At 43.8% G+C, this 22,737-nt stretch overlaps 1 protein-coding gene across 9 annotated transcripts in view; it reads right to left on the bottom strand.

The window, feature by feature from the left end:
• Positions 1-290: 290 nt before the first annotated feature.
• Positions 291-22,737, bottom strand: part of CTNND1 (catenin delta 1) — a 47,719-nt gene continuing 25,272 nt past the window's right edge. For 3 of the 9 annotated variants that reach the window (XM_032414199.1, XM_032414201.1, XM_032414200.1), the window contains 18 exons: positions 22,445-22,736; positions 20,154-20,225; positions 19,041-19,193; positions 18,091-18,626; positions 14,483-14,946; positions 13,203-13,386; positions 12,078-12,195; positions 11,443-11,596; positions 11,028-11,045; positions 10,501-10,569; positions 9,572-9,699; positions 9,319-9,469; positions 8,403-8,595; positions 7,940-8,054; positions 7,296-7,383; positions 4,903-4,965; positions 4,037-4,140; positions 291-3,244 (listed from right to left, as the gene is read on the bottom strand). In XM_032414199.1, coding sequence (XP_032270090.1) covers positions 3,233-3,244; positions 4,037-4,140; positions 4,903-4,965; positions 7,296-7,383; positions 7,940-8,054; positions 8,403-8,595; positions 9,319-9,469; positions 9,572-9,699; positions 10,501-10,569; positions 11,028-11,045; positions 11,443-11,596; positions 12,078-12,195; positions 13,203-13,386; positions 14,483-14,946; positions 18,091-18,626; positions 19,041-19,193; positions 20,154-20,225; positions 22,445-22,639 — 2,817 coding nt within the window. In that variant the 5' untranslated portion in view covers positions 22,640-22,736 and the 3' untranslated portion in view covers positions 291-3,232. The other 6 variants (XM_032414202.1, XM_032414207.1, XM_032414204.1 and 3 more) reach the window with 6 other exon arrangements.

Here is a 22,737-nt window from a genome sequence, read left to right as displayed (position 1 = left end):
ATAGCTCATTATCAGTGGGTAATAAATATAACAGAAATAAAGACTATTCACCAGTAGCCCGGTTTTTCCACAGAGCTAGAAAACCATCTCAAGTGAAGCTACCAAACCTCTTTGGAAAACAAACTCTCATAGCTTTTTGGCGCTGTGATTCATCCTTCTAGTCTGAAACTACAACTGTTAGACAAAAGCTTTAAAAGGGACCAGCTACAGTGCTTAGATTTTCTCACTAGCCCAAGAAAGTTTTCATACCCAAGACCTAGTTCAAACAAAATTGAGACATGACCATCATCAGAAGCTATAGATTTTTAATCTAAAGATTGGGCATACAGCAAACATTTTACATAAATTCTCGAGTTTTTTAATTATATAACAGGAAATAGGGGCCCCAGAAAAATAAGTCTCTTTCCACAGGTCTTAATCCTTGGCCTCTGCAGTCAAGACAATCCCTAGCAACCCAACAAGTGTTTGCTACCCATCCACATGTTATTTGGTAGGACACAACAGCAGCTATGGGTCTGTCCCTTGTCTTCTTACTGAAGGATTACGGATAGCCTGAAAAGCAACATTTTGGCCCAGTATTCAATACTTATATACATGAGCCTTTTAATTACACATTTTCTTATTATAGGAGGGCAGCTGGAGTTGGTAGCTTCTAACCTTCTAGTCATAAATGTTGAATATTCAAGAGGGCCATGTATTGCAATGGGCTTTGTTCAACATTCATTTTATCAAATGTTGCAAAAGAATTCCAGTGACTAAGAAAGTCATTAATTCCTTATACTTCAGTTTCCTATCTCTAAGTTAGCAGTAAGTTTCCTGTGCTCTACTTAGCCATATTTAATTTTTAAGAATCTTAAGAGGAAAAACGTTTCACATGTAATTAAAAAGAACGTTGCTTGGTAAGAGTTGGGACTGAGCTCACAATAAATCCATCCTGGTACAACCGCCTTCTGGCTGCTCTGGAGAGAAGAAGGACACGGATACACATAAGGAAGTAACCAAGATGAAAAGGAGAGATGAGATACAGCTTAAAGTGAAGAAATGACACAGACCCCCCACATACACACTTTAAAAACTTTATTTATATAAAAAACTCATTTGTTTTTAAAAGCATTAACAAGAGAGAAAGAAAAACAGGAAAGGTATGGAGCAGAAGACATGCCCCTTAGTAGTGTTCGGTGGGGATGTGGGATTTTTGGTTCTCTGGAATTGAATGTTTAGTGTTTTTATAAACAAAAAAGAAAAAAAATAGTTAAAGGTCCCCAAAAGCCCATGGCTGTTCTATTACCCACACCCCACCGAGAAAAAGAGCACCAGGAAAAGAGCAGAAGAGGACAAGAGAAACCAAGAGTGGAGCCAGGTCCAGATGGGGGCAATTTCCCCTGTGCAGTATGTTCTTAGTGTCAAAGAGGGGGAGAGGCTCCTTTTTGCCAGAAAAGGAGTGGGAAGAAATCGGAGGGGGAAAAGGGTAAATAAGGGATTCTAATGCATAGAGGAAGGGAAGGGGGGTGGTGGGTTGTGCACTTTTCTCCTACCCCATAGCCTCGATATGTAAGGGGAGGTGGGGAGAGAAGGATAAAGATTTCCAGTTGCATTGAACAGAGCTTTTAGATTAAGGGGAGGAGTAAAAGGCAAAAAAGGAGAAGGGTTAAAAAAAAAAAAAACAAAAAAACCCCAACCAGCATAGCAGCTGATTCCTCTAGCCCAACCCACTAATAAACAGTAAACTGAAAGGAGGAGGAGGTACTGGGGTAGGAGGGTGGGGGAGGCAGGGAGGGAGGGCACAGAAGTGACTTCCCTCCAGCCACTTCAGAGATGACAGTAAATTCTGGGCAACTAAGGAGAAAGAGCCGCACCACTCACTCCTCCCACATTTTGAGATTCATCAGAACAGGATCTTTGCAAAATCCCAACCATATACTATCGAGCAAAAGCTGAATGGCTGAAATCAGAGGCTCTACCAATTCCCAAAGGAGAATCTGAGGTTCTCTAGGTCACCTCTCCTTTCTGCTATTTAGGGCCAATAGTGGGTAAGAAAGCAACAAAATATAATTTGCAAAATCATGAAAATGAGACCGCAGAGGCAAAGAAAGGCACATGGAAGGGAAGGAGGAGATGCACCCCAGGCCAAAGGCACAAAGAAGAGGCAAAACCAGGGGCGATCCCCACCTTTTAAGGGTAAAGGGGGCAGGAGTATGTACATCAAGTCCTTTTGTCAGCCAACCAATCCAGGGAAGAGGCAGGGGAGGGCAGGGCTATGAGGGTAGGAAAAGGAGACGTAAGGGTGGGGGGGAAGCCAGCTTCAAAGCTTCCTGCCAGTTTCAGACTAACTGATTCACGTACATTCCTACTAGCTCCTCCTAGAGGTTCTTCTCCTCCCCAGAAGACATCTTTCTGCTCCTTCTCACCCAGAAAAGTCTTCCTTGATACATTCTACTCTTTCTACAGCCTCTTGCAAATGGCCAGGCCAAGTCAGCAGACATTATCACAGGATGGGAGAGGAAGATTAAGGACAGCCTCAGTAAGGGGCAACGGCAGCAGCCCAGGGTTGGCATGAGGCTTGGAGAAGAGATGGAGTCTGTAGGTCCGTGATGGTCCCTGCCCTGGAGATGAGGAGAGCAAGGTTTCTTAATCTCAGTTCTAGGAGAACTTCACTTACTCAAGGGCCCTTGCCAGGTGGAATGTGCCAATGTTGCCAGCCTTCTTTGATTCAAAAATAGTCATCAGGGATAAGGGAAGAGCTCACACTTCCCATTCTCCAAAAAAATAAAAGTCCCTTCCCCACCAGGAAAAAAAAAATCTTGATTAAGAATCATCAGTTTATCAGAGTGCTGGATACTGCATATGCAGCATGTAACTTCCAATTCTTCCCATGGCTTCCAGTGAGGACTCCCACTCGCTCCCCCCCCTCCATACAAGGCCAAGAGTTCCAGGGAGAACTGGTAAAAAGAGCTAATCTGCAGCAGTTTCTCGAGATATGCATATAACTGAGTCAGGCTTCTTGGGAGCAACTGTAGGGGATCTGGAGGGGAGAGGAGGGACAATTAAGCTTCACTGGAAGAAGTTAGGAGTTGGTGGAAAGAAGGCGGCCACTTAGGGCTGTAAGGGCAGGAGGCAGCCTGGCAGTTGGCACAATAGTCCAGCGAAGAAAGGGAAAAATCATCAGTCCATTTCACCACCAAAAAATAAAAGTACATATATTATAAGCTCAGATGTAGCGGAGATAGTGGTGCTAAATCTTCTGCTGTAGGGAAAAAAGAGAGAAAGATGTTAATAGGGTTGGGAATGAGGAGAACCAAACGACAGTTGAGCAAATCTGGAGGGAGGAAAGTAGCACATAATGAAGAATCAGATCACCAGAGGCATGTCCCAGCCTCGTAGGAGGCAACAATCACAGAAGCAGCACCCCCCAAGCTCCAAGTGGCTGAGACTAGGGTCTCTGGCCTGATCAGATCAGCATGATTGGCAAACTGCTGGCACACAGGGGCCTCCTTCCTCAAGACGATCTTGGGGGTGGCTGGAGGACATACCATGGAGGGGTTAGACACTTGGTCCCCCTCATCATCCAAAACCAACACATCCAACTCTTCCTCCAGAGATTCCTGCCCCTCGTCCTGCTGTGAACACATGCAATTTGTTAGTATGAGAGTAAGGAAATAGAAACCTCGTGAGTTGTGCCAGATCTAAGGAAAAATCCCACAATTGGTCAACTCAAACAAAACAAGAGACTAGTAAGAAAAGGGCAAGATATTCGAGAAAAGGCAGGGAGAGGAAGAGAGTAATGTATGAGAACAGATCAATTAGCATTAGTCACATCACCAACACATTTATCGTCTTCCTTCCCTTAACCTGACCATTGCAGAATTATGACCCAAGAAATCCCAACGTGAGTCAAAACTCCTACTTTACCTGAAAATCCCTACCAGGAAAGGATACTGTCTTTCACTAGGTACTTTTTTTTCCTATTTCACAAAACATGGAGGTTTCAAAAGAGAACTAGCCTTAGAAGGACAACAGTATATAAAAGAGAATTTACCATCAGAGGTGTTCCCTTCAATGGCTCCATTTCACCTAGATCCCCGGATCGATCCAGTGTTCTGTTGTGGTCCCCTCTCTCGTTCAGTGTAGAATAGTTGTTATCTAGTGAAAAAAGTACAACAGGATATTCCCTCTGGTGTATATATACAATATATATTAAGCAGAGAAGTGTGAATTAGGCACCCCTGTTGGAAAGTAAACTTTGTCAAATGTTCCAGAAAGGCATTAAGGTCTGGTCCTTGACTTAAGGTCCCAGACTTAAAAAGAACTTGTAGGACATAGGATAATAGAGCTAAACAGAAGCAAGCTGTCTATAAATGGTAGTGGAATTAAGGAGAGAGAGTGAGGTGCGCTGCCAACAGTCAGGAAGGACCTAACAAAGGAGACACGACTTAGTTAAGCCTTTGGGGATGAAGAAAATCTAGCAAAGCAAAGGGGAAGGGCATTCCAGTAGGAGGTATTACCTGAGCAAAATCAAAAAAGTATAAAGAACAAAATAGCAAATTAGACCGGGGGGCTGAAACAGAGTACATGGAAGGAAGTTGGAGAGGGAGCCTGAGGCCAGCAGGTGAAAGGCTTTAACAGTTTAAGGACCCACACTTGATTCTGTAGTAGGTGGGGGTGCGGGTGGGGAATGAAGATTTTTTTTTTTTTTAAACCTTTGAGTATGTGGGAATGTGGAAGAAAGTAGATGGATCAAGTTTCACTAATCTCCTCATATCCTTACAAATGGAAATGTCCAGCCAATGAATGCTCTCCCAGGATGGTAAATGGTGAAGGTGCTAGAAAAAAACTGCAAGGCCAGACAGTTCTCATCCCAGTGAAATATTACTCTATGTCCTCAGGCAGGAATTCATCACCTACCTAATGATTTTGTGTTTGATCCCATACTGCTCATCTGAATTTCTTCCCGATCAGGTTTCTTATCTATACGGAGTCAGAAAGTTATCCAGGTCAAAAACCAACTCTTCAAATTCTATACTCATCATAAAAATTGCTCTCTGGTCGGTCCTCCCTCCCTCTCATCAATTCTTACTGAGCACCCACTATGTGCCAGACAACAGACAAAGCCCTCATGGGACTTAAAAGAGATCCCTTTCCAAAAGACTCCTAATATGAGAAACCATTCACTCTAAGCCATCAATTGTCAAATTACTTGGCCTCCAGACCCCTTTACAGTCTTAAAAATTATGAAGATCCAAAAAGTATTCACTGGTGTAGGTCATATGTTTTACTATTTTACTGAACTGAGAAATTTTAAATATTTATTTCACTTAAAAGTAACAAGAAACTTATTCCATGTTAACATAAAACTTAATGTTTTTAAAAAGCAGGGTGTTTTGTTTTTTTTTTTTAGATTTTTGCACATCTCTTTAAAGTGTGGCTTAAAAGAAGATAGCTGGATTCTCATACCTGCTTCTGCATTCAATCTGTTGTAATGTAATTTTAGTTGAAGTTTATGAAGAAAATCCAGCCTCCCACAGATAAAACATTGGAAAAAGGAGAATTTTAACAATCTTTTCAGATAACTGTGGATATTCTTTGATAGTATACTAACACTCAACAAGTACGGTTCCTCTAAGGGTAGCAACAATATAGTATCTGAATCCGAATGAATGATCTCTTCATACTTCATGAAATTAAAATGCACTGGTCTGTCTTGCACTTTGAATGGGTCAATTACCCATGCAGCATTCTGAAACATCATGCATTGGTCACTTGGAAAATACCTGGTTCACAGAGTAATGCAGATCTTCTATAAATGTTAAGACATTTCATTATACAACATCAAAAAAAAATAAAATATCACATTCATTACTATCATCACTGATTTCATTAAAAAGTCTTTTCAGTATTGGGGTGTTCCCAGGCTCACAATGGCAGGTACAAGTTTGCCAAAGTTACCATTTTCACTTGAAAATTCAGGCAACAAGTACAGTCACTTATTTTTCCTCGAAGTGAGAAGCTCACTGCATTTATTTTTGAGAAAATATCTAGCAAATATCCAAGTCTAAATAGCTGTAGTTGGGTCTTTCTTTTTTTTCAAGGAAAAATGGCATTCCTTAATAAAAAGAGTGGCCAGTCCACTTAGAAACTCCAACTATAGCACCAGTGCTTTTCCTCATGTCAACCATCATGCTTGGTATGCAGCACAGGATCTTTCGAGAAGATGCATACTCAAGGTTAGAAACAGTAAAATTAATTTTTACAGCTCCATCAACTACATTCTTAAGTGAAACTGGCTCTTCTTTCAAGTTGTGAGTCCATGGTAATAAAGACTGCGAGGACTGGTTTGGCCTGGCGTCACCACCAGTGTGCACCACCCAGGCTTTTGCAGAATCGGCACAAATGCCAACAGACACAGGGATCCTCACACATTTCAAGAGCCCTGACTGAGGCAAAAGCCAAGTGTCATCAAGATAGTAAGGGTTAGGGGCGCCTGGGTGGCTCAGTCGTTAAGCGTCTGCCTTCGGCGCAGGTCATGATCCCAGGGTCCTGGGATCGAGCCCCGCATCGGGCTCCCTGCTCTGCGGGAAGCCTGCTTCTCCCTCTCCCACTCCCCCTGCTTGTGTTCCCTCTCTTGCTGTGTCTCTCTCTGTCAAATAAATAAATAAAATCTTTAAAAAAAAAAAAAAAAAGATAGTAAGGGTTACAATATCCACTTCCATGAAAAAGAAAACATTTCATAAAACAAAATATGTAACTCGTCTTTTGGGAAAAAACGTATTTGCTCACATAGCAAAAATGTGTAAAAGATAAAACCACAAAGAGTAGCGGTTATCTCTGGGTAATAGAAGTAGGTGGTTTTGTTGTTATTTTTCTGGTTGTCTGTAGTTTCCAATTTTTCAACAGCCCATATATTACTTATGGGAATTTAAAAAGCAAAAAATCATCATTAGGTGATATATACATATATCAAATCATTGTGTTGTACACCTTACATTTGTACAGTGACAGATGTCCGTTCTCTCTCAAAGAGAGAATACGGCAAGACTAGGGTTCACTGTCCTGTCACTGTAAGTCTGCAAGCAAGGATAGAGGATCCCACCCAGGCTCCTGCCTCTTCTGTTTCATTTTCTAACACTCAGGCCTACCAGCCTCTGTGGTACAATCCCCAGGTGAAGTATTATTACCCTCCACCAAAAGACTAGCTCATTCAGTAATACACATATATATTCTATTCCTTAGGTAGTCCGTCCACTAGAGAACAGCAGTGGTGGAATAAAAGCAGAGGGGTATGCCCCTGGATACTGCACCTGTTTTCTGGTTCCGGTCAATGAGAGGGAGAGTGCTGTCATCATATGAATGACTGCTCTGGCTTCGAGAAGCATTGTTTAGATTCACCTGGAGGCAAACATAAAATGCAACAATGTCTCAGAATACTGAATTCACCCACATCTTATTCCCCAGTGGGCACAGACTGAGGTCCCTATTCTCAAATACAACTCTTACCGAAAGATGACTCATACGGGTTAAATAAATACCTACAGAGTGAAACAAACAAGGATGTTACAGCTTCTATTTATGTTCCCGATGGTGTTCAGGAGACGACAGAGGTACCAAACACTCATGCTATCAGAAGGTGACTCAGTCTCCGGCAAATTCCTTCAAAGGGGTATAGCAGATTTGGGGGAAAAGTCAAAAAGGCCACCTTCCTTCGTCACGACCAGCACTGACAGCATGCTGTGACGCAGAGGAAGACCACAGCTGTTCGGGCAGCAAAAAAGCATAGGCACCACTCTTTTGGGGAGGAGGAGTAAGCCAAATGATTTCCTCACTAACAGAGACTTGGGATAAAGTAGGACTCAATGTGACAGTGAAGCAGAAGAAACCAAAGACAGAGTGGTACATGAGACCCAGGGCAAAAAGGTACACGCCTCAGGCCCCAGAGCTGCTCTACCTGGAAGTCTGATTTCTTCCATCCTTCTTTTTCCAGTGGCTTCCGTAGTTCCTTATAGCCCCAGATTGTCTGTAATACAAGTGCTGCTGCTCGGACTTCTTTTTCTGATCGGTTCCTTTGGAGGAAAGTAATACCAGATGGAATTTGGACGTTAAGACCAGGGAAGAAGCTGAGAACCTGTACTCTCTAATACAGTGTAACAACAGAAATGCCAAAATGGGCAAGATCAAGCATTCACCAAGTTCTGTATTCTGTCCCCAACAGTGACACACAAAGAAGTTTGATGGACAAGCAGGTTATCAATGGATAGCTCAACATTAAGACAAAAAAGAGCAGTATCTCTTCACACTTCACAGGTAAATAAGGGAAAATAACCTTAGAGAGCAAAAGGGGAGCGCTCCTTCCTAGCAGCTCCCTCTCACACTCAAACTCTTCCAGTTGTCATTTTAAGCATTAAACTCACCCTGATTTGTTGATCAACACCAGCTTCTCAATGCCCTGTGTCTCTCGAAGCTTTTTGGCAGCCTCCAAGTTCTCAGCAATAACCTCGTTGATGGTGTTCAAGAGAGAGACCACGGTGTCCTCAGAGAAATTCTGGGAAGAGCTCTGCTGCCCTCCTGGCAGATTCTTTACCAAGTTGGGAATAGCATGTTTACCTATAGCATTAAGACGAAAGGAACGTGTGCAGGGAGAACAAGCCAAGTCTGGCTATGAGGAGCCTAAAGTAAGACTTAACTACACCGATCACAGAAAATGCAGGTACTGTCCACAGGAATCAACTTCCTTCTGCTACAGGATTATCATACCAGAAGAGCAAAGGACCTGGAATAGCCCTGAATTTATGGTTCTTCTTATTCCTTTCTTTATTCTCTCCTCTAGCCACAGTGAAACAACGTGAATACTTTATATCAAATATGCTAGTCTTTTCAGATAGTTTAATGAAAACAGCATACATATTTAAATTGTAATAGTTCAATAAAATAGTCGTTATGAATTTAACAAAAAACTGGGCTCTGCCACAGCCCACCTATATTAACTCTGGGCAAATTACATAACTTCCCTGACCCCTGGGGTTTCCTTATTCTATAAAAAACTGGACCTCTGTAAAGCGGTCATGATCAATGAGAACATGCGGAAGTATTAACAATGCCTACTAACAAAGGACATGCTTAATAAATAAAGCTGTTGTGTTCTGTTTTTGAAGAGTCATCACGTCTTGTCTTTCTAAGAACGATTAAACTAGAACCCTCGGAGTTGCAAACTACAGAGGGCTAGCTGGGATCCCTCCTCTGTCATTTCAGTAATAAACTAAATAGCATCAGCCAGATGGAAGGCTCTGTATTAGATGCTGAACTAATGGTTCACATCCAACTCCTTACCAATGAGTTCTTTGTTGCGAGCATCCACGGCCAGATTTCTCAGTGCTCCAGATGCAGCTTTCACTACCCGCTCATGTTCATTGGTCAGGAGGTCGGCGATGGCAGAAAGAGCCTTCTCTTGACGCAGAGCAGAGCGAATGTATCGACCATACTAGAAGTAACACATGGAAAGAGGTGGAACAGATTACAAATGGCAGCAAACTAGTTAGCTGAGTTCTCCCACCTCTGAATCCATTTTCTAAAAGGTACTCACCGTCCAGCGCCCAGCACACAAGTTCTGGATAGCTCCAGCTGAGGCTTCTAGGATGGCAGGAGTCTTGCTCTCCTTGAGGAGTGAGATGTATATCCGAACCACCTCTGGCTGAAATAAAAGCTCATAGCCTACACAAGAGAGGGCAGGAAAACAGAGGAGGCTAGTTAGTACATACAACACGCCAGGCTCTGGCTGGTTGAAGTCCAGATTCAGTACTCTGGATTGACGGATTTATGCTCCTATACCATTAGGCTCCCTATAGACTCTCCCACCCACCCAACAGCCAACTCAGAGGCTTGAGTCCATGCCTTCTTAAGAATAATTCATCCACGGTAAGAGAAGAACAGACGATCAACTCGTCATATGCAACTCCACCTCTCTCCTTCTACCTTGCCTCTTCTCTTGCAGTTTACTTTGGCCTTGGCACTCGGGGATTCATCTGCCCACTGATAGCACTCAGGGTTACAGATTCCTCATCTCAAATGAATGGTTTCTAACTTAACTGAGTCATTCTGCCCACCTTTACTACGACTAAGTAAAAGGGCCTATCCTAGATTTAACAACACGTGAGGTTTTCATACCCATGAAGAGCTATGAATTTTAAACCCACTGTACTGATAAACACCCAAACTGTGAGAAAGAGGCTTCTTATAACAGGTAACGATTGAGTCCTAAGAACTGTAGCGGTTACTTAGGGCACCTAGTTTCTGGCCTAGCCTGTCATCAGGACCTTACCCATCCCCCAATAATCTGAAAAGTTGCCAAAACAAGCCGACCTGCTACACCAGTTTCCCAATGCTTCACCATCACTCCACATCCAGAGTTGGAGGAAAGAGAACAGTGATCATACTGCACTAACACTACCCGACACTCATCTATGGACTATGTGTACGAGATTCCTGGAGACTACAAGGAAAAAGATAACTTACCTCGAGCTGGACTAGTTCTTTTAGGAAAATCCACTGTATCGTTTGCTGGATCCTCTGTGGGTTTTTTCCCTTTGGAAATTAAAAAAAGGAGAAAGGGGTAAAAAGTTTGAGAAAGGAAAGAGTCCAGTTGGTGCACTTTTTATTCTTCAGTCAAAATCTCTTTGGATCAGAGATGCATCAAGACGGGGGAAAAAAACCACCAAAAAGAAAAAAACAAAAAACCAAGCTCCCCTCCCCCGTCCCAGCAGGGGGCTGCGCAGAAACAAGGACAGAAAACAGGCAGCAGACAGGTAAGATGAGGATAAGCACCGTTGTTTCTGTTGTCCTGAGTTCTGGTAACTGGAATTGCTGCCCAGGAATAGCATGCCATGAGCCATTGGCTCCAAAGAGCTGAACTTGTTTCAATGGTCTTCCTCAACTGAATTTTCCTACATGCATCCATAGGGAAGGGTTAGGAAATACTAGGGAAGCTAAAACCAAAGCATGCAAATTAGAAGTAGGGAAGCGCCTTAAAAGATTCCACTCACCTCTGGAGAACCACTCATCTTCCAGTGCGTCACCCAAGGCGGAAAGCAGAAAGAAAGGAAGGAAGAAAAATGCAGGAGAGCGATGTCAACAGGACCATGGGCAAATAAGTAAGAAAGCAGAGAGGAAAAGAAAAATACAGGAAACACAAAGGAGGAATGGGGGAGAAGGCCCCAGATTAGTTGAGTTCTTGTCCTTCGCTGCCCCCAAACTGATAGCAGTACCACCACCACCACCACCATTATCACCACCTTGAATGAAGCACACGACAAAGGGAAGCAGCTGCAGAGCAAGGAGACATCCTTGACTAGGCAGACTCACATACTGCTCAGCAAGTATTTTGTACCTAAAGCTAAAAGTGTTCCTTCCCCTTCCCGTCCTACATTAAAGAGCAAGGAACAAAGAACCAAGACTCACCTTTGCCCTTCTTGGCCCCAAAGCAACTGGCAGCATGTGGCCCAGTATTGTTGGCAACATTGGGAGGTGCCTCTTGGTAACGCTCTGCCTGTGGGATCTCCCGGTGAACTTGATACGACAAATTCCGAAGAAGGCAAACACAGTTCTCCACAAGCTTGGGAACACAAGATAGAGGGCTCGGTGAACGAGGAGAATGCCTATCGTGATTTCCCAACAATTCCAGGTTTCCATGATTCAAGTATTAAAATACTGATCCCTAAAAGCATAGATAGCCCCATCCGTCATCACTCACAAAACCTCTTAAATGCACCAAGCTTCTCAAAATCCTTGCAGCCTCAGGCTGATGGACGGTTTCTGCCACCATCTGGTATGTGCACAAAACTGAGGATTACCCTGACTTTTTCCTACTTAGGAAAATATATAACCTTGGAAATACAGCTAAACAGCTTTAAAATAAATGATATAGGTGAAGGAAATTCTAAAGAAAACAGTTTTCTTCTAAGGTGAACATCTACTTTAGGGAGCCGAGGCTGGTACAGATACCTAATGTCACTTGAAAGCCTAAGATGGTGAGGTCTGCACTACAGGTACCTTCATAGTTGCTGTGAATGGAATTCACTCAGCCATTAACTCACCTTGCTGTCCGAATCCTTCTGCCCAATCTCAGCCTGAACAATGAAAATGAGGGCATCCACTAAACCATCACATTCCCGAAGTTTCCGGCGAGCTTCACTCCTCTCTGAGCTGACATTCCTGAGGGGGAGGGGAGAGGCTTCGAGATGACTCAGATTTAGAAATCCTCCCTTAATATCTTCAACATCTACAAGCCGCCTCCATACCTTTTCTTTTTACTATAACGATTAGTGAGTACTTATTATAAGCAAGGCACTGCAATTGAGAGAAAGCTGAGTAAGACAATTCCTGCTTTTAGGACATTTATAACAAGGCCGGGGTGGGGGAGACACACACACACGACCAGGGAGGGGCTAAATAAGGTATACCAACATCAATACTTCAAGATCAAATAGATACTTCTTGCATGGAAGTACAAATGAAGAATGGGGCAGAGCACACAGGGGTATATCCCAAAGAGAGAGAAAAATATATTGCAGCATTTATAGGATGTAAGAAGAAATCAGGAAAACTTTCATGAAATAAAGGCACTTTTGAGTTTAGCCTCAAAAGATAAATAAGGAGGGGCGCCTAGCTGGCTCATTCAGTAGAGCATGCAACTCTTGATCTTGGGGTTTTAAGTTTGAGCCCCACGTCGGGTGTAAAGATTACTTAAAATCTTAAAAAAAAAAAAAAAGACAAGGGCACTGTGGTCTGCACGAAGAACACATCTCCCCCAACACTATTACTCTTCTCTATGGAGTACTATGTACTCCTTATGTTGCATTTGTTGCAGCTTTACTTGAAATATAGGTCACTGAGGACAGGGCCACAGACACACTCAAACTCAGGACTAGACAACGGCCTTACATGTGGTAGATATTGAACAAATGTTTACAAAATTAAATGAACAAACTCAAAGAGGCACAGAAGTGAGGATGTGCAGGGGAACAAGTAAACTGACAAAGCGAATGTATGGGCACACAAGCAAGCAGCCACAAAGGTAGAACAGGCTGGAGTCACAGTATGCAATATGGATAGGAATGGAAGCTGAATGATGGGCCAAAGAATTAAAAAGGAATTTCTTTTTTAAACTTAAGTTAGTCCTCAAAAATTCAATCTTCATACTCTCGAAGCCGTTATGTTACCTAAGACAGCCAGCTGTGTTGGTGAGCACTGACTCCCACTCAATATGGCGTGGCTTGCAATCTTCATTAGGTTCCCGCTCCCAACCAGAATGTGGGATGATCACTTCATCTGTCAATGCATGCAGTGCATGGTCCACAATCTCCATTTTGATTGAGTCATGGGATGAGAGATTCCACAGGGTTCCTGGCAGAGACAACTCATCAGATACCTCTCCAACACCCAAGACAGTATGTCTGAAGAATGCCAAGAGAATCCCTTATTCCATCATTTCTCAGTCTTCCCCAATGACCAAATACCTTGTAATGATATTCAAGCTTTTGTTTGTGACCCATGATAAGAAATATACATTATGGCTCAACATATTCATACATACATGTAGATCACGAAATAAAGTTTCATAAAACAGTATTTACTATATATAAGCAATGCTCTCTGGGTTATCTACACCAGAGTTTCTCAACCTCAGTACCACTGACCTCTTGGGCCAGATAGTTCTTTGTTGTGGGAAGCTGACCTGTCCATTGTTAGATGGTGAGCAGTACCTATGGCCTTTACTCCTTAGATGCCGGTAGCACTCCCTCCCGCCCAAGCCAAGTTATGACAACCAAAACTGTCTCCAGACATTGCAAATGTCCCCTGGTGGGCAAGATCAGTCCTAATTGAGAACTAATAATCTATCCCACTTCTTGTTCTTTCTTTCTCTTGAAATACTGATTAGGATCCACAAAATTGTGTTCAATACACACTAATGGATCATAACCCACAATATGAAAAACAACTCTTCTAAAGCAAGGATCACAAGCTCAAACGTCTACACATGCCAGGCAGGTGAGTCAGGACAAGCAGATATTTAAAAGAAATTACAAGAGCGTAGAAAAATAGCAAAAGACACTCAGCTTCGGTGTTGGGGAGACAACATGCTATATGGCAGTAGTTGGCTAAAGATAATGGGGTATGTTCAGGATTATTGCAAATGGGAAAACACGCATACCAGTCAGTTCAGACCAACTACTGTCAGGTAGCAAAACAGATCTATTGTTGCCAGTTCTCACACATTTTTAATGGAAGCCAAGAACCTTTCAATTTTAAGTGAAATCTTCTGAATTTTAAATAAACCTTGTGTGATCCAAACAAATCAGTGAGATGGATCTGCCCCAAAGACCACCAGTTCACAACTTTGAGTCAAAAGTAAAAGGACTGAAAAGTCCCTCTAGCTCTCAACATCTCTAGGGGTCATAGTAACCCCAACCCAGCAGTTGCCCTTGTGCCCGTAACTCACCGGTAATGACTTCGGTGAGGTCCATATCCCGAGCCTTTCGGAGCAATCGCACAAGGGCAGGAACACCATCACAGTTTTTTATGGCAATCTTGTTATCCTGGTCACGCCCAAAAGAGATATTCTTGAGAGCCCCACAGGCTCCAAGGTGTACTTCCTTTTTGGGGTGGTCTAACAATCCCACCAGTACCGGGATCCCCTTGAGCTTCCGAACGTCGGTCTTCACCTTGTCATTGCGATAGCACAGGTGCTGCAGGTACGCAGCTGCATTAGACTTGACGGCATCCAAGCGGAATCCTAACATGGCTATCACCTCCGGCAGCTCTGGTTGTCTCCAGTTGGGGGGCGGGGGCCCCCCCTTACGCAGGCTATCCAAGCTTGCTAAACTTCCCCGTTCATGCTGGGCCAGAGGAGCCCAGTAGTACTGGTCCGACGGCACTTCCTCACCAATCATGTCTTCGTAGCTCCTGCAGTGTTGGAAGAACCCAGAGGAAAAGAATACATCAAGTTGCCAAGTCTGGTTTCCTGGTGAGCTCCCATGACCCCTCACCTCCAAGGCTGGAGGCAGGAGTAACTTCAACTCCAGTACACTAGATCTTACCTTTCTTTTGCATCAATGATAGACTGATCAATTTTTCTTAAGAAGATAAGGGAACAATTTTAAAGGCATCTGCAGTTAGATTAAAGCTACCTTTCTCCTGTCAAGTTTACTAGCTCGGAAGATAGTAACAAGCATTCAGAGACGTTAATCACAAAAACAGAACCAAATCCTGACTGCTTAGCACTTAAATGACACCTGACAGCTAAGCTCTCTGGATAGAGACTGAAATAAACCCTCAGACGACAGAGTTAAACCAAAGAAGCCAGAAAACAATGTCTGAGAACAACTCTTACAAGCCTTCAGCTAAACAGGAAATGAGGCATTTACACACAGGAAACAGCTGTTGGGATTAGACCCTTAAACACACTTATTTAAGCCTCTCATCTTATTTTGGAAATTAGAAAAGAGGCGGTAGTAAGAGTAAAACAGTTCAGGCCTTCCTGCTACATCGTAGGGGGATCTGGCTTTGGTAGAAGCTTGAACATTAATTTTCACAGTTCATCCCAACGTCATCTCTGCTACTCAACAAATGTGTTCCAGATATGATTGCTAGCCTCCGATTTCTAAAGACAATACCTTGGATTCTGTCAAAACAGAGGCTACTGAACAACACAGCATTTGGGATACCCAACGAGTAAGAAAAAGAACAGAGATGAAGCAAGGGAAGGTTTAGAGAAAAGTCTCACCGGAGAGAATTCTTCCTAATTTCAGTACTACCAGCAACCACTAGAGGGTGAATCTGTCACACTATTATTTATTCATAACCACCAGGAAGGAAGAGACCCATTATCTGCGAGCTCATCTCACCCTCTGGCTCCCATAGGAGAAAGGAGAATCTATTGTGTGGAACTCTCCAAATAAGCCTGTTGTTTGTTCCACAAAACCGCTCCCACTGTCACCAAACCCTCAAGGTTGGCTGCAGCAGAGGCCCTGCCTCTTAGCTGTCAACATCAACCACTCAACAGCAACTCAGATGGACAAAGCACTTAGTAAAAATCCCTATTTTTTAATATCATCAAAAAAAAATGAACAGGTTATATAGCTAAGTTTTAAAAGGAGGCTACTGAACAGTAATGTTAAGGAAGATTCTATTTTAGTAGGGGAAAAATAAGGTCAGAGTATGTTGAGTATGTCTACCTGCATCAGAAAATAGAACTCAAAGCAAGTGCACCAAAATGTTAACCGTAGTTCTTTCTCCATGGCCGGTGTGCCTTTCTTTTCTAGTTTTGTAGTGAGCATGTTTTACTTTCATTATTATTTTAGTATAAGCAATTACAAAAACAATCGCCATAACCAAGATTTTGGTCACTCAGTTGTATTTCCTTCTCTTACAAGCAGTGGATCATGACATTCTTTCCTTTGTCTTACAAATAACAAAGCTGTGCCCAGAGAGATTAAATGACTTGCTTGAGGCTATATAGCTGGTGGCAAAGGCACAACTAGAACTACAAGTCTTCTGGTTCAGCGCTTTCTCCATTAATCATTCTGCCTTACTGTTTCCGTTTGACCTTGTATTACTCTCCTAGGCCTGGAACAGGAAGCAGCTAATGTTCTTGCTAGTCAAGCAGGTTTCCAAGTCCAGTGCCACCCTGGAAAGGACTCAAGAACCAGGCCCAAAACATTCTCTTTTTATGTCAATTGCCACAGCAGAGAATGACCTGGCCACCCACACCCACCTAGGTCCAATCACTCTACTAATGAGGAAGTCAGAAAAGCAGACTTGCTAACAAGCAGACGGGCCAACGCCCTGGGCAGACTCCTTTGGTGATTGCTGTTATCTACCACTGCTTCAAGTAGCACCAGCTGAAGTCTGGTGCCCACCCTGCTGCCCCCTGCCCCAATAAAAGGTGAGTCACATGGGAGTTGGACTAGCTGACCAAATGATACAATACCTAAAAGGTGAATGACTCAGGCTTAGATAATGGGGCCTCTACCCCGGCCCCAGCCCAGTTCACTATTAACCAAAGCTACCTAATATGAGGAAAATTAGCACCAAGGCATTTGCTTTAGAAGGTTATGACCCCATACAGAAATTCAACAACAGCTGCTAGGATATCCTTACTACCAAGACATATGTATATCTTCTCCTTTATTTATTATTTTTCCTTGCGTGGAAAACACTATGTCTCTGATTTATTCTAAAGCAGGGTTGGCAGCCCATGGGCCAAACCTGTTTTTGTCCAGTCCCAGAGCTAAAAAGGGGTTTTTATATTTTTAAAGGTTTAAAAGAACAACATTCAACAAAAACGATATATGGCCTGCAAGCCTATTAAAATAGTTCTATCTGGTCCTTTACAGAAAAGGTTTGCCAACCCCCATTCCAAAGCATTCTTCCAAGGCAAACCTTCTACCAGCCCAAACATCAATCACTCCTTTTTTCACATCACCAAAGAATCCCCAGGGATGTGTAGTCAAGTCAGAATAGGCAGCTGCTTAGTGACCTTTCAGAATGTCACTAACATACCACCCTCAAAGAATGTCACCCGCATTTCGCTTTATAATCAAACATAAGAACCAAAACACAAAGTGGCAGGGGTTTGGTGAGATCAAGGTTTGTTTTTAACTTGAGACTAAAATCACCACAGGGAGGGTTCTCACATACACCCTTAACTGTCTATTCTGGCCCTGAAAACCTAAAACCCTCAATTCTTACTACCAAACCAGATGCTGAAGCAATTAACAGGAGCAAGGGAGTACCCCCATAGCCCTAAAGTACTAAGCTCCTTTGTGAAGCTATCACCAAAAGGGAGCTAGATCTGGGGCAGAAATAGCAGCAACTCCTGGCATGGAAGCAAAGACCACTCTTCAGGATGTAGCCCAATAACCACAAGTCATTATCTATAGGTAATTAGAATATAGGACTTTCATCATGAAAAAGACAAAAAAACAAGTCAGTATTTGGTAAAGTCACAAAAGGGAAGATGCAAGTGTCTCCGATTCAAAAAAACACTTGGAGAAGGAAGAGCTACCCCTTTCCACTGTCTTGGTTTAAGACCCTTTTCTTCCCTACCTGAGTCGTCGGCGAGGGTCAGAGGGTGTCCCAGTCCGACGGGCAGTGCCATAATCAGACATCATGCCGTAATCCAGATCATCATAGCCCATGCTACGCTGGTCATCCTCTAGCCCATAAGGCTCTGGGTGAAAACGATGCAGATCCACACTGCTCCCACCTACCCGAACCTGGGGCTGGGGCCCATACACATCCTGTCTACTAGGTGCCCGATAACCTTCCATGCTGGGCCTGTACCGCTCCTCAATGCGGGTCACCCGGGACAGACTGCCATAGTTGTCACTGCTACTTGGATAACCATCTTCATAGTGGCGGCTGTATCCGTCGGGAGGGTAGTGGAAGTTCCTGGGAAGGGTAGCAGTGCCTGCTTGCCCCACATAGGGACCAGGTCCCCCATTGCCATTCTTGCGGAAGTCACGCCCCAGAGTCTGGATATAGTTGTTAGAAACTGATGAGGCATCCACAGGCAGCCCATCTGGTCCCACGGGGACTGGCTGTACTGTCCGTGTTGTCACAGTCTTCACCACTTTCTTGACCTGCACATAAGGAAAGAGAAGAGTAAATATAAGCCTACATTCTAGACCTCTCTAAGAAATGAAACAAACCCCCACTGCCAGCTCACTTTATCTTGAAATGCCTTACATTTTACCATCTACCCTTCTCTCTACCTTACAGGAAGTGCCCAGGCAGGAAATTTGTGCTGGCAGTAACTATGCCTGTAAGGGAAGCTACCGCAGACCTCGCAGACTTCTCCCTTCCCCATTCCATTCAGTTTTCCCATATCTCTTCTATCTTCCCCGTCTGGCCAGAGATCACTTTCTTCATGCCTTCACTACAGATTAATACTTTTCATCCACCCTAACTAAGTGCTTAATCTCTCCCCCCCCACCAATAAAGACCAGAGGAAGACCTCCTCTATCATCCCAGACCTTATACAAGTCTTTGCTTACTGTCGTCTCTGTGCGCCGAGTAGTTCCATCATCAGAGGTCTCCACAGAGACAACAGACATGGCTCCCTCGGGGTCCTCCTCTGTGTAGGTCCCCACAATCTGCCCTGGTTCCTGCATCCTGGGAATGGTGCTATACACAAGGTGACTGTGATCCTGTATGAAAAAGACGAAAAGGAAGGAACGACTATTAAGCCATATATATCAACAGTCCAACCCAATGAGAAGTAGTCTCCCTATTGAGAGACTCATGCATCTTCCACGGGCCCCAGGATTTTTAGTGGGGTAGCTGACACCACCTTTTGAACTTGTACAAAAGAGCAGAAGATATAAGTCCCCAGTTCTAATCATTTAACAAATACGAACTGAGGGGCACCTGGGTGGCTCAGTTGTTGGGCGTCTGTCTGCTTTCAGCTCAGGTCGTGGTCCCGGGGTCCTGGGATCGAGTCCTGCATCGGGCTCCCTGCTCCGCAGGAAGCCTGCTTCTCCCTCTCCCACTCCCCCTGTTTGTGTTCCCTCTCTCCCTGTCTCTCTCTCTGTCAAATGAATAAATGAAATCTTTAAAAAGAAAAAAAAAAAAAAAAAAAAACTATGAACTGAGTTAACTATAGCTACATCAACACCCAAGTGACAGAGACAGCAGATTTAACTTCCCAGTTCTGGTCATCGAAGTGAATATGAACTGTGTTAACTGTGGTTACATCTGTATCTGGGTGATCCTTCAAAAAAAGAAGTTCACCAGCAAAGAACTTTTAAGATGAACCAGAAAATCCCCCAAAAAACCATCTTCTGACCTGCTCTGTTACTCTTTAGAAACTGCCTAAGGCTCAAGACCAGCCAGATTTCAGGTAGAAACAGAAGCATGCCCATTCCAGAAAAGGGATGCAGTAATTGAGGGGTCAAATACAGGATCAGCGGCCATTAAAACTTATTCCAAAATACAACTACATGTATACATTTAAGCTCCACTATTTTATTTTCCTAAATGAAAGCAGCTAATTAATGGATGGGTACTTAAAATGTACCAGGCACTTTGCAAGACACCAATATGCTCTTATAGGCCAGGGAAGTTAAGAGAAAAATGAAGCAACCCAGACCTTGAGCCAAAGACATTACCTGGGGTCCGTTGAGTTTCAGATCTGAAAATTTCTGTCGCTCAAGGTCAGCATCGCCCACAAACCGGCCGTTCTGAAACAGAGCCCACAAGAAGACAATTCATTTTGTGGCCTTCCTTTGCTCTATCAAATACAAGTAATCTTTTTTCCAAACAGGAACAGAGCTTTCAAAAAGATATTTGTGGCCTGGCGTCCTTCTGTCAAGTACTTATAAAAGAACCACATCACTCCTTAGTTTTAGCACTTTCCTCAAAAGTGGAACTGGGCCTGGAACTGGCAGACTGGGTCTCTGGAACATAAGAAGGTAAGCTCTATGAGGGCAGACATTTTTTTGTATTTTTATTTTTTGGTCAGTTTTGTTCAATGGTATATTTCCAGTACCTTGAACAATGCTTGGCACATAATAGGCACTCAAAAACTATTTGCTGAGTAAATAGCTGAAACTCAGGTAAGTCCTCAAAAATATAAGTTAGAAAGGCTAGGTTGGGGAGTTTCCAAAAGCCTTCTTCATTGCTCCATGCATCTTCATGCTCTACTACCAATGGAAACTCCCACATCAGCCAGCTTTTGAGAGAGAGATGCAAGAGGGGCGCCTGGGTGGCTCAGTCGTTAAGCATCTGCCTTCGGCTCAGGTCATGATCCCAGGGTTCTGGGATCGAGCCCCGCATCGGGCTCCCTGCTCTGCGGGAGGCCTGCTTCTCCCTCTCCCACTCCCCCTGCTTGTGTTCCCTCTCTCGCTGTGTCTCTCTCTGTCAAATAAATAAATAAAATCTTTTAAAAAAAAGAGATGCAAGAGACAGGAGTCTCCCTTTCAAAGTAGGAAGAAAACGAGTACCCCAATTCCCCTCAAGCAAAAACAGTTGTCTCAACATCATCACCACCAATTTTTAGAGCCAAAGAACGTAAGCTGCTCTCTTTTGAGCAGCAGGAAATAATCTAACAACATTATACTATGTAAAAATACATTTGACTGCTCCTCTTCCAATAGGAAACAGCGAGATCCACCTTGGGAGACTTCCCCCACCCTACTCCCATTACATACGGAGTGTAATGCTGCAGGGAGAGGAAGTTAAACATTACTTTCAGGAAGAAGGAAGGGTGTGGCTTCACTACTGAACAGAAGTTAAAAATAAAAGAGAGAAAGAGAGAAACCTAGTACTAAATCCTGGAATTCCCCACCACCTCCAAGCCCAAGCAGTCCTGCTCTCCCTTTCAATATATACCTCTCATTCCTAACCCTCTATTCTGGTTCCTATAAAAATCCTAGAACGTTGCAAACATACTGCCTCCAAGTCCCCTAAATGGGCTTTTGTCCTCTCACGCAATATGCTCCTCAGCATGAGGGACCTTCTCTGTCTTAAAAAATAATAAGTAATCAATGGAAAGGACTACTGGAGCATAAGCACTGTTGTTAGTTCCCACCGGAGATCTCTTAAGATGGAGTCTATCAAGCAAGGTCTACTCTATACACACACACACACACACACCACCTGAGACAGATTATATCACACACACACACACACACACACACACACACACACACACACCTACCTACCTCAGACAGATTACATCACAGTGAAGTCAGACCAGAGAAACCACAGGAAACGCAAGATACTTCTCCTTTCTAACACCAACTCCCCCAAGTCACTCACAGAGTCAGCCAACCCAGAGACCACTGGCTCCTGTGGTTATCTGGGTTAAATAACAGCACGATGCTCCTCCAGCTCCTCCAGCTCTAACCGACAGAATTAACAATGACCTCCTCCCTCCAAGACATGATTTGCAAAGCTAACAAAACAAGCATACAAGGACAATATGGAGCAGGAATACACAATTTATGGATACTGCCACACCTTCTGAGCAGACTGTTCCCTGAGGGAGCCTGAACTGGAGCTGAGAGTACAAGATGCCCAACCTCGCCAACCACTAAGCAGGCATTTACCTTCCTTAATGTTTGATACCAAGTTGAGGAAAAAAAATCAGAGAAAACCAAGGACCCTGAGTACAGCTCCAAACTATATGATCTACCATGACTAGAATTACATCCCAAACCAGAAACCCCACTCCAGCAAAAACAGGAAGTCAGATAGATGCTTCTAGCAATACGCCATTCAACTCAGCAGAGCAGCAATATCTCCTGTCTCTTACATCAGTTCTGGAAAGGTTCACCATGATACATGGGCACTTGGACAGCCCATCACCATGAGGAAAGTAGTTTCCCAAGTAGGATCATAGCCTCTCTATTAACCATGCCAAAGTCCTACCTGCAGGTCTGATGGAGAGAGGGGTTACCTGATGCCGGCGGGTGAGGGTGCCGTTGGCCATGAGTGGGTTGGCATCTTGTGGTGAGACCCGGACGCGTTCCAGTTGCGCCGAGACGTGGCGCCGTTCCTCCTCCAGCGCCCGGGTCAGCTTCTCAAACTGGGCCTCTTGTTCCTTCACAGAGGCCAAGATGCTGGCGGTCGACTCCACCTCTGAGTCGTCCATGAAGGTAAGGGGCGGAGCCGCCGCAGGGCAGGGTAAAAAGGAAGGTGTGGATCACAGAGGGAGGAGCAAGGAGGGAGAAGGCCCCCCTCACTTCACAC

This window comes from Phoca vitulina, unplaced genomic scaffold (assembly GCF_004348235.1).
Source record: "Phoca vitulina isolate PV1807 unplaced genomic scaffold, GSC_HSeal_1.0 scaffold16, whole genome shotgun sequence".
NCBI lineage: Eukaryota > Metazoa > Chordata > Mammalia > Carnivora > Phocidae > Phoca > Phoca vitulina.
Note: the sequence above shows the minus strand (reverse complement) of the source record. Positions and strands in the feature narration are given on the sequence as shown.